This window comes from Pholis gunnellus (assembly GCF_910591455.1).
Source record: "Pholis gunnellus genome assembly, chromosome: 9".
NCBI classification, from domain to species: Eukaryota; Metazoa; Chordata; class Actinopteri; order Perciformes; family Pholidae; genus Pholis; species Pholis gunnellus.
This window is the reverse complement of record NC_136535.1, coordinates 23978506-23990708: the sequence shown is the minus strand read 5'-3', so window position 1 is coordinate 23990708 and position 12203 is coordinate 23978506. Positions and strand designations below refer to the sequence as shown.

Here is a 12203-nt window from a genome sequence, read left to right as displayed (position 1 = left end):
TCTAATTTCCACCAATATAAACAAGCTGACTACACTGGAAGCACTCAAGACAACTGCATTGACCCAAATGATGTTGGTCCAGGCCTCAAATAGAAATATTAAAGGGGACATAATCTGCTCATTTTCAGGCTCATACTTGTACTTTTGGGTTTCTATAGGACACGTTTGCATGCTTTAATGTTAAAAAACCCCATTATCTCTGAATATACCTGTGTTAACCCTCTGTTTGAAATGCTCTATTTTAGCTGCTGTCTCTTTAAACCTCCCTGCCACAAAAAAAGGCCCAAAAAACCCCACATAATAAATAAAGAACAGCAGTTAACCCTCACATTTCGGAAGTTTGTGAATCAGTGAATGCTTGAGAGAGATGAACGTTATTAAACAGTTTATTTTCCGTTAAAAAACCCACATCAGTCCAGCTGAAGTTTCCCACTGACCTCCAGGTTGAACTCATTGCTGGTGTAGCGTCCGTTGAGCTCCGAGCAGGTGAGGCGGAACCTTCTGTCCGTTAGTTGTCCGGGCCGCCAGCTATAGTAACGCACCTGTCGGATCACCTGTTCGTAGTTGGACATGGAGTCCACACCTGTGGGAAGAGGCAGCAGGCGGCTGTTATGGGGGTTACTTGTAGAGAGAGATCAGGGGGACATGGTTGTGAATCTATGGAAGTGTCAAAGTGCGAGTTGTTGTTTGTTACCACGTTAACCTACCATATATGGACATGCCAGAGGTGGAGTTAGTGGCGTCGAGGTGTTTTCCGAGCAGAGCGCTGCGCTGCAGTTGGAGGGACTCCTGCTCCGGCCTCAGCTCCTCCCCCAACACCAGGATATCACAGTAGTCCAAGTTATGGATGATCTCCTCCTGCACCCCGGGCCGACGTGCTGCGCACACGCGGAGGTCATTTTTAACTTTTGGTTCAAGAATATGTTCTCACTCAGTAATAAGCTGCAGTTTTCTTGGAAGCACATCTTGTTCTCACCTCAGTGTGGTTACGTAAGTTCTCATCTCACTAAATGGACTAAAGCTCTATTGGCACAGGACTTGTATTACCTGGAGACCTCTTTGTAAACTGTAATAACTGCAGGTTGTCTGTGATCTGTGCTAATCTACCATGTCTGTAGTTTGTTGCAAATTACCTCCAATTTCTAATCAAATTAGTTACCCTGGTCATTTTTTTATTCAGCTAAAATAATCCCATTGAGGTTTTGAATCTCATTTATCAGGACGGCAGTGTAGAAGAATACCTGGGGACCTCTAGTAATATCTAATAACTGCAGAGGTTGTCTGTGAACTCAATCCCGAGCTCTTCATCTCTAAATTACACGAGGTCTCCTGGTAATGCTAGTCCCTTGGGAATAGGGGCTTTAAAAAAACAAAACAGCACATAGATACATTAAAAACTCACATAAAAGAGACGATAAACCAGCATACTGCATCCACCAAAGAACACACATGGGCAGTCTAAATTGCTGTTGCCATGACAAAACATTTTCTCGGAGAGACAACCCTGAACAGTTTTGAAGGACCGTGATTCAAACGGCACCGGACACAACACACACCTGCACCTTCACCCAGACTCCCAATTATTCCACCAACTCTCTGACGACAGACTGAGCTGTGAGAGCTGCTGCGGTAACAAGTCCCCTCAGACAGCCTCCTATCACAGCGGTGCTGGTTTGGCTGCTGAAGGCTCTTTGACAGCTTGCTAAGCACGAGCCTCCACCTCTCACTGCTGCCCAGGCTTCTCCCCTCACTGTACAGTCCCCCGGGGAGGGAACCCGGCTAAGCCCATTTAACAGCTTCCAGTGGAGAGAAAGACAAATATGTGGTTCATGTGTCAGGACCGGGGTTCTTTAAATCAGATTAAAGGGTGGATCGTTTGTGGAGCTGAGGGATCCTGGTGTGATGCAGCAGAAGTGGCCACGGCCTCAATCACGCCTAACTTTAAGCCCTAATATAATTGATCAGTTGTCATATTAACTAGACCAAAGTCCTTTTATTTGTACCAGCCTGTAAATGTTTATTTCTGCTGTAAAGTTTTAACACGGGGGTCCATTGAGACAGACTCGCTTTTGGAGTTTTTGGAGCTTATAAGTGGAGTCATAAGAGTCATGAGAGGCCATTTATAGAACAGCAGCTTTTGGCACTTCCTTGTTGGCTTCATTCCTCAGTGCAGAGAATGCACCGTGGGAATTACAGGGATCACTTCAATGGGGCTTTACGTGTCTTTTTAGCCTCTGTTACCTCATTGTTTTGGTTGAGTGGCTGGAAAGTTCTACACTGCAGCAGGCAGATGTTTTCTGCTTTCGGGCATAGTGGAGCATTTTGTAGCAAGCCAGATATTTCCCCATCCGATTGTATAGAAGTCTATGAGAAAATGACTCTACTTCTCTCTTGATTTATTACCTCAGTAAACATTGTAAACATGAGTTTATGGTCTCAATCTCTAGTTTCAAGTCTTCTTCAATACAGCATGATGTTCATTTAGTAAATGATGGTCCATTTAGAGTCAAATAAAACAATAAACAGAGGATGCTTTAGGGGCGGGACTACTGTGATTGACAGGTAGCTGCCGCTACCAGAGCCGTATACGGCGTCTCTACGTCACTCCTCCACATTCCAGATGTGGTCACTTCCATTCACTGGTTGCAAACAGCAACATGGCAACGTATTCCAAGATGGCGACAGTGAAATTGCCAAACTTGAGGCTTCACAACGGCATTCCACAAACCAATTGGCGACGTCGTGATGATTACGTCCACTTCTTATAAACAGTCGAAGGCCATTACGCAGTTATAACAACTGGTGGTCACAAAAAGTCATCGTCTCACTTTAAGACACAATGCACCTTCCCAAATATGAAAGGCTTTGATTTGTTTCTATTTATGGCTTGCTTGCCCTGCTTGGTGTTAAATTCTACTTTGACATGATTGGAGAAAAAGTAGAGCAGAGCTGGAAGAATCTAATAGTTCACCCAAACGTAGGACTGTCCCAGGAACAGGTCTGTGTGCAGCCTGATCTTAGAGCTACAGCGTGGGTCGGGATGAAAGAAGTGATGGGCTGCCTAAAAATAATTACTAAGAAAAGAGATGAGAGAGCCACTGAAATGAGAGCTAAAGAAAAAAAAACGTGAGAGCAAAGCAGAAGAGGAGAAACAGAACAGAAAAAAATGAACTTTGAAGCAAAATAGGTCAAAAAAAAAGATGAGCATTTATGATGAGTTCAAAGAGAGAATTGATGACCTTGACTTTGAGTAAAGGCATCGGAGTGAGCCTTGAAAGGATACTGTGTTATGAGATGGATAGAGGAACAAGGCAATGCTGAGCAGGCTCAATAAGAAGACGGATGTGAGAGAGAGACAAAGCGCAGACGAGGGCGAGGGGCTGATTAACAGGGTCCAAAAGAAACGTACCGCCTGCCCCGAAAAAGAAATATGTGATTTATCTGGAATCCTTTAACCCCCGAGAGAACACAAAATCTGCTCATTATGGAACTTCATCGTGCCCCCCCCCCCCCCCACACACACACACACACTCTCTCTCCTCATCTCTCTTCTCCCTTTCTTTCCATTTCTGTGTCTTTCTCTGGCTTCCAGCTAATCTCTTCCCCCCAGCTGCAGTCTCCATTTCACCAGGAGAAAGAGCTCCACCGGCTCCTGAAAGCAATGCCACTTTCTGCACTGCAATGGAAGGCTAAAACCTCCCTCCTCGCTCTGCTTATCTGCTCTTAATTGGCTGCGAGCGGTGGCGGGAGGGGGGGGGGGGCGGCCCCGGGGCCTGAGCCGGGTTTGTTCCCCGCTCGCTGGTCAGATCGCTGGACAAGACTCGAGCCCCTCAGGATTTAAATGTCATACTCATTTGGCCCCGGTCAAGGCGGAGCGACCCTGAGCCGAGAATCAGTCTTGTGGTCGGTGGAAGTCTTACTCAGCATGGGGGGGGGGGGGGTCTGAAGTCACGTAGGGACAGATAGGAGAGTGGAGGGACTCTGCAGCAGGAAATCGAGTCAACATATTGGCCGAGGCCAGCACAGCTGCATGGAACAGAAGGCTCCTGCTTACACTGTAAATGTCCTCAACGGGGGTGCTACATATAGCAGCTGTATGTGCAAACCACGTTCACTCAAGTATTGGGATTCTTTCATTAGATGCTACTTTAATGATTCTACTCCAAAACATTTGAAAAGGAAATTAACTTCAGTTATATGAAAGCTATTGAGATATACGTACGAAACATGTGGGTAAAAAAGATTCCTTGTTGAAGACTTAATTGCCCAACTGTGTACAAAGTATACAAACTAAATAATGAATGTATTGCTTACTTATTTATTTACACACAATCTTTAATAATGTAACTCTGACAGGAGTTATTCTGCTGCATTTTGAGTCGTTTTTACTGTAATACTTAAAGTGCATTTTGCCAAACGTACTTCTGTACTCCTCATCCAGTGTCCTTGTGTAAATTGTTCATTTGTTAAAATGCCATTTCTTTTCTATGGATGTTACATCGGAACTGGATACCGAAGTGTGAGACAGAGCCCATTCACTGGAGTGACAATGACGCACAAAGAGACTGTGTTTGCACTTGGATGTGTCCTCTAAACAGTTTCACAGAAGCCCTTTATAACGGTGGTCTACAGGGACATTTCTCTTCTTGGTGATTTTGTAGTTGGCCTCTGGGGAAGATGGACACCAGGGCCAATGGAAATTGATTTGGGGCGACTATAGCTAACCTTGGTCATCACTAGAAAGCCCGATGGAAGACTAGCTCGTGCGTGGTATGTAGCTAGCAGACTGTGAGGCCAACAGCACGCTCCAGCTTCATATTTACTAAGCAACACTCATCATTTAAACAGCCCACATAATCTAGTTGAAATATTCGGATATACATCACACTACAGGAGATAATGTGATTTTAAGTGAGATATTAGTGTATTGTACTTTGTGTATTCATACTTTAAAGTGAGGATCTGAATACTTCCAATGCTTGTGAACTGCACAGACTCACTACTAACTGCTTTAGTTGAGTTGTAATAAACTTTTACTTCCACCCAGGAAGAGAATCTGGCAGCATGAGACCAAAAGCACAACTTTTCTTTTCTTTAGTTTTGCGGCGTGCGAGCAGACGTACCAGATGAAAGAAATACTTGCTGCTGCTGATTGGCAGTCTCATGAGGTGCGATGTTCAGGTTTCCTCTGAAGGTTTGTTTTGAAAGGGAGACAGGTGGCGCTGCACGGCGATGGGACTTCATGAATGAGTGAAAACATTATCAATATGAAATCCTGCTGAAATATTTAACCAGGACAGATTTCTACCTGCAGGGAGGTAGCTAGCTCCGACTTTGTGAGGTATAGACTCAGACTTGCAGGCTACCTTTTGGAGTTTGATATTGTCCCTGGGAATGTTCCCTGTAAAAGTACAAATGTGAGGTAATCCCTCACTGGCTTCCCACCCACTGCTTTTTAGGTTCAAAGGGTTGCAAATTGCTCTCACCAGCAACATTTTTAGAGCTGACTAAGATTTTCTTTCACTTGCATCTTTGATCGAATGGGTAGCACAGCGGTTACCGCCATGTGTGATATAGTCCATACCTGTGTGATGCGTCGTGGCGTCTGCTCTGGTGACTGTGCTAATGATGTGGAGGTCCTTGAACAGGGCTGTGCCTTCTGGCACCTTGAAGTCGGAGGCGGGCCGATTCAGTCTCTCCACTCCGGTGATGGTTATCCTGGGCTCACTGGGCTGCAACACCATCACCACCGCATCGATGTCTGGGATGGTGATGCAAGTGTCTTCACCAAAACACCTGGAGAGGTGAAGAAAGGCAGAGAGAGTTAGAGCTGGACGCGAGGTCGCTCTGCCGACTGTGGTCATGGTGTTCGTTTTGACTATATTAGCCGTGTTCGGCCGGGACGCGGAGATAGTTCCAGCAGCAACTCCCCGTTAAACCACAAACAAGCCAGGCTACCTGTGATCCCATTGTTGCAAATCTTTATGCTAAGCTAAGCTAAATCACCTGCTGCGATAGCTGCATGTACAGCTTACATGTATGAGATCAATCTCCTGGTCCAACTCTCCTTAAGAAAGCAAGTGTATTAAATATTTTAATCTTTACTACTTATGACCTGCAAAGGCTTACAGGTCAGGAAATGTAATTTTGTGTTACTGAAAAAGTCGTACTGTTTGACTTCTACTCTAGAAGAACTAATTCACGGTAACACCGTCTTATTTCTCACATGCTAATTAGCAGCTTCACCCTCTTCTTAAGAACCCAAATTAAGTTAATTTCTCCTTTGGATGTATGTAGGTCACTCCTGGAAATAAAGATGCTCACGAAAACTCTTTCCTCCATAAAAGGGTTCTTAATGTAACTCGTAGTCAGACAAAGAACCCTTGAAACTGGTTCTGGATGGTTCCTCAGCCCTTATTTCTATGAGTGCGTTATAATTACACTGAGATGGCAGAATGATTTTCTTCATTGGTGACTATTACCGGAACCTTTCACAACAACCATGACATTGACTGCAATCTTCCACGCACACTGTGTCTCCCACGTTGTCCTTTGTGAGCGTCGCCGAGTGCATTTCTCTATTTTCGTCATTATTTCACTCAACATGGCTGAACTCGGTGAAGAGAAGGTCTTACGTAAGGACCATCCAGTTGACACACAGCAGCAAAGGGTGACAGAGGAGCTCTCTGTGAATACACAATTAAATAGCTCCGTCCCTAAGTAACGAGTAGACGCATCAGAATGTGAAACTGTGGAGCACACGGCAGCTCATGAAGCTTATCAATACCAGCAGGAACTGCTGCACTAAAAGCGGATAGATCCAGGCCACAGAGCTCTGACAATGCAGCGGAGATCCCGCTGTGTTTTCATACTTGCACGCCTGCTTCCCTGCCTCCCTGCCTCCCTGTCAGCGTGTGCTAGGATGTGTTTAAACACACAGCGTCCACTGGCAACCTTTAAGAGACGGACACGTATCGGCTCTGTAGGACTTGAGCTAGCAACACAGCCACACACAGAGGGGGGGGGGGGGGGAGAGCAGATTGGGCCGTACTCACACAAACGAGTGCAGACATCTAACTCGCAAACCATTCCGATGCATTGGCGGACACACACATGCACACGGGAGTCAGGAGAGACTGCAGATTACACATCAATCAAATGGAAAACAAGAGATGCTAAAGTGAGAAAAAGGACGGAGGGGGGAGGGAGGGAGAGAGGGAGGGAGAGAGAAGGGGAGGGAAGGTATTGAGGGTGGTGATAGTGTAAGCCGTGAAAGCTGAACAAACAACCCGATTTTTGTTTTTACATTTCACCGAAGGCCTTTCAAGCACACAAACATCTGTCAGTGGGAGGGACATCAATGCTCTCGCTCCCTTCTGTGGCTCTGAAACCGGCTCCAGCGAGAACTCATAACACGCTTATTTCCTGCATTTGGAAACCCGGGCTATGAGATTTCAGCTGTGTGATGCGTTCTGTGTTTTTCACCCCTACATTCTGACGTAAACTATGCAGCGACGTATACATCCATAAGATGAATTCCTCTGTTTTTAGCTGGGCCGTTTTTATATGAATTTCTATGAAAAGAAGTAATGAAAGGAAACGGCAGTAACACAAGGAGTGGGTTTGGCTGGATGTCAAAGCAAAACATGTAAAAAAGTGTCTTTGGATACAGGATGTGTAGGAGAGGTTTCTGTGAAATACATGCTCAGCATGACTTATTATTCACAATGTCTCAGTCACAGAACGTGGGGTTGTACATGCCGCGGGTTTTTTGGAGAATAGGCGAGGAAGGCAACAGCTGGAGGGGCTCCGAGTTTGAGGGTGGTGGAATTACCTGTTGCCTATATTATCATCAGTGAAACCCGAACCTCCTGATGATTTCTCACAAAGGGAACGTTCTGGAGGAAGTGTTGAGTTGCAATCATGAAGCTTAATGCTTGACTCTTGGCTGGAGAACGGTTTACCTGAACCCTCTTATCACGCTGCGCTACAGTCCCGTCAAGTCACACCCTCATTCAGGCCTTCACTGCTCCCCAGACACTCAGCAGTCCACTCTATAGTTAGCAGTAAATAGAGATTTCGAGGGGCACTGATTGGAGGGCATATAGTGCATAATTCATAATTTATATACTGTAAAATGGTGATTGGGCTGTAGGGAGTTATTTCGGGACACAATCTAACTGAAACTGCTGGTTGCCACTTATATTGTGAGGCTGTCGTTCATTCAGCTGATGCCGAACAGAAAAAGAGAGGGAACCATTGTTATAATGTACAAAAACTCAGCAGTCCAGAAATTACAGAAACTGGGACCAGAGTGTTACAGAGGTATGAACAGAGTGCAGCAGGGATGCTGTATTTCTGTAGGCTAACCAGGAAGTTAGCATCGCACTGGTTCCCTCATCGAGTTTAGGTTTTTGCAGAAACATTCATAATACCTGCATGTCTTGCTCAGCAAGATCACTTTTATGATATTTGATATGTTAGGCTTTAAAGGAACCACCACTCAGCTAAAGTCAGACTCGTGTTTGTCACGAGGACGTTCAGCAGTCTCCTTACAAAGACACGTCAAAGAGAGTATTCACTGACGTGTTTTAAGTCGATGTTAAAATCTCTTAAACTTGTGTTAACGTCAGAGCTTATTTCAGGCATTGAACCACAATCCCATGAAAAACACAAACGAACAAACAATGACTTGGAACCCGAATTGCAAATAGCACAAAGCAGAAATAAGAAGTTATTACATTTAATATGAACATTATAGCGGATCACCAAAACGTCCCGGGGTGCGGCCACCGGCCCACGTATTACAAAATTGCCGAGCACATTTCTCTGTTAATCGTAAACTTATAGTGACAATTTCTTGAAAGACCTGATTAGTTCTACATCTAGGAGGCGTTCTAACCGGCTTTACTCATCTGATGCAAAAGAGCTATAATTCACTTTTAGTTTTTTGAAATAATAATAACAAAAAATCCTTCCAATTTGGCCTGTCAGCTGGATGGAAACTTAACTATTGTCTCTAATCCTCCACAGTCAGTTGTCTGAGGTCACAGTTTGAGACAAAAGCAGGTTTCGGGGCATCGTGTAATCTCTCCTTATCTTTCCTGCGGCCACAGCCGGCGCTGTGTGTCTGTTCGCCGCTCGGGCACTAAGCCATTGTTGTGAGCGGTGGGAGATACAAACTCGGTGATGCAGGGAGACGAATGCTGCGTGGGCCCCGCCGAGCTGAGGAAGAAGGAAAAACAACTGGCGCCAGTCCAACTTAATTATAAAGAAATATGACAAGGGAGCCTAACAGGGCTGTTACAAAGATTAGCGCCTGCTACTTTTATTTTCTTGATGCCTACAGTTATTAGTCGTCAGCACGAAGGACATTTAATCACATTTGAAATTAATTAACATCTCTGTTTATTTGCGAGGAGTGATACTGTCTGGGGCAGTTCGGGGGGGGGGGGGGGGGGGGGGGGGGGGGGGGGGGGCGCGCTTCAGGCTCGCGAGTGAAAAATAACTCGGTTGAAGTGAATCTATTCTGCTGGTGTGTGTTCTGGACGGAGTACTAAAACAAACAAATTGGAAGTTAAATCACCCGTGTTATCAACGAGACCCTGCACATGGATTTCCCTGCTGTAAACACAAGTTCCACTCTGGTTACACGGTGTCACACACACACACACACACACACACACACACACACACACACACACACACACACACACACACACACACACACACACACACACACACACACACACACACACACACACACACTCTATTGCTAACACACTCACACGGCCACAACGACAGGTAGACCATTTATTATTTTCAGCAGCAACATGAGCTAAGTGGTCATAAGCAAAGCAATGCATGTTTTTCTTTACTCAACAGAGGTGTAACTCATAGGTCACTTTATTCATTTAAAAGATGTGTTGTGGAGATGTAACACAGAAAAGACTTTGTGCTGTAACGACTCTGGTGTAAAAACAATAATCTGAACACTTGCGTGTGAAATAGAAATCCCTAAAAAAGGTCCGCTTTCTATTGCTGGAACTTTGAGCTTTATTCAAAGCTTCACAGGTTTATATGAATAATGTGAAATCAACAATCTCAGCTGGCTTTATATCTTTTAGGTATTTTATGGTAAAGTTCATGAATAGTAAAGAAGAGCTCAGAGGTTAAATTACAAAAATCATCTATATGATGGAAAACACCTCCCTCGTTCACTTTTGAGTCGGCAACATTTTTTGTATGAAGAGCCGATTTTAAATGTTAATCAGTGAACACATCAACATTAAGGTTCACATAAAATGTTTTCTTCACAGGGAGAAGCAAATTTAAATTTCAGAGAGACTTTTGACTCATAACTGTGTCACACGACACACAACAAATATTCAAAGCGTTGCATGAATGGATCATTAGCGAAGAGGAGTGTCTTTTCTCCAAGGATCCTGTATTTCACTCTGCGTATACGCTGCTTCATATCTAATCTGTAAACATAATCTCTAAAAAAGGAATAAGTTTGTCCCAAAGACAAACTAACAGAGGAGTCCAGCAGGGTTGTTCTTTAAGATTGTCGCCGTTTGTTTCATTATTTTCTCGGTGCCCCGCAGTAATTGCACTTACTGGGCGTCAGCAGGAAAGTTTAATTGCATCGGCAGGAAATATTTAACATCATCTCGCATTTGTGAGGAGCGATACCGGAGAGTGTATTCAGTGTTTCAGGCTCTGAGCGTAACTAACTTACGTACACGAGGAGGCTGGTGTCTCTTCTGGATGTGAGCATAAGCATAACGCTGAAATACACTTCATCAGTGAGTCTCCACACATCGAATGGATGCCCTCTCGCACATTTGCCACACATATCCGCAAGTAGTGTACACACACACACACACACACACACACACACACACACACACACGCACAACACACTCAGACATGCACACACAGTTATACGGCAACTAGCAGACCAGTCAGCAGTCTGCGAGAAAAAACTTAACATTTAGCAATGACGCAAGCTTAGCCGTCATTAACATAATGTATTCCCTGATAATCGGTGAGCCTCTGGCTGAGATGACTCTGCTTCATCAGCGCACCAACGTGTACGAACACACGCTCACTGCTGCCGTGTTGGTTGAAGCGCACAGGCCCGCGGCCGCGCATCCAACCCAACAGGAGGGCGGAGAGTCAACTCCAGAGGCTGCGCTGAAGGGGTCTACATATATTTAAAACAATCATGAATTTTAATGGTAACCCGCCAACGGAGGCTGTCCTCTCTCTCTCTCTCTCTCTCTCTCTCTCTCTCTCTCTCTCTCTCTCTCTCTCTCTCTCTCTCTCTCTCTCTCTCACTCTCTCTCTCTCTCTCTCTCTCTCCCTCTCTCTCTCTCTCTTTATCTCTGTTTTTCTATATCTCTCTTTCGCTCGTTCCTCTGGCAAAACCCAGGCAGAATCATTAAAACATGACATGAAAATGCAAAAACTGGCCCCAGTGGCGACAGCGAACAGAAAATGGTGTATTAAAGGGAAAAGAAAGTGACAGCAGAGGAAAGGAGAAACACAGGGAGTGAGAGAGAGAGAGAGAGAGAGAGAGAGAGAGAGAGAGAGAGGGTGGGATGAATGCAGAAGGGAATTACGTATCAGTCAGGCTGTGATATCTACTGTGCCGTCTTAATACTCAACAGAAGATGTCAATGTGCGTTAACGCTCCTCATATCTGGGAGAGGAGATGCAGAGAAACCGTCACAATGTGAGGGGAAACAAATGTAGGATTGCAGAGAGAAAGAAAAATAAGAAATGAAGAAAAAGTCAACAAAAACAAAAGGAAGAGGAAGAGAAGTGTTGCACATACTGGACGGCAGTGGAGATGTGCAGACGCCGGATGCCTGATGTGGGAAACTGACGAGAGTTTATGTAGGAAACTTTCCCAACGGCAGCGTTCATGTTTTCCAAGTCCTCTCCCTCCATTACCAAGATGGACTGAGCTGGGTTGAAGTGGAACTACAGAAAGAGAAAAAACAGCGATGTTAGACGGACACAGGCCGGAGCCATTTTTAGCTGCACTCAGTCACTTCCACACGAGATGCTGAAGATATGTCCGGTGTGGAAAAAGAAAGAAAGACAAAGCGACTCTCAGAAGAGACGGGGCATGGACAGATTAACCTGCAGCTTTAATGTGTCACACATCCATCACAACAATACCTACAATCCAA

The 12203-nt window shown here is 44.9% G+C and overlaps 1 protein-coding gene across 1 annotated transcript in view; it reads right to left on the bottom strand.

Annotated features, from left to right (window-relative positions):
- Positions 1 to 12203, bottom strand: part of LOC306701636 (calsyntenin-2-like) — a 211127-nt gene that overhangs the window by 7666 nt on the left and 191258 nt on the right. The window contains exons 11-14 of the mRNA XM_079166997.1: positions 11843 to 11991; positions 5585 to 5796; positions 708 to 878; positions 438 to 583 (exon numbers count right to left, since the gene is read on the bottom strand). Of these exons, the coding sequence (XP_079023123.1) occupies positions 438 to 583; positions 708 to 878; positions 5585 to 5796; positions 11843 to 11991 (678 nt within the window). The remainder of the gene's footprint in view (positions 1 to 437; positions 584 to 707; positions 879 to 5584; positions 5797 to 11842; positions 11992 to 12203) is intronic.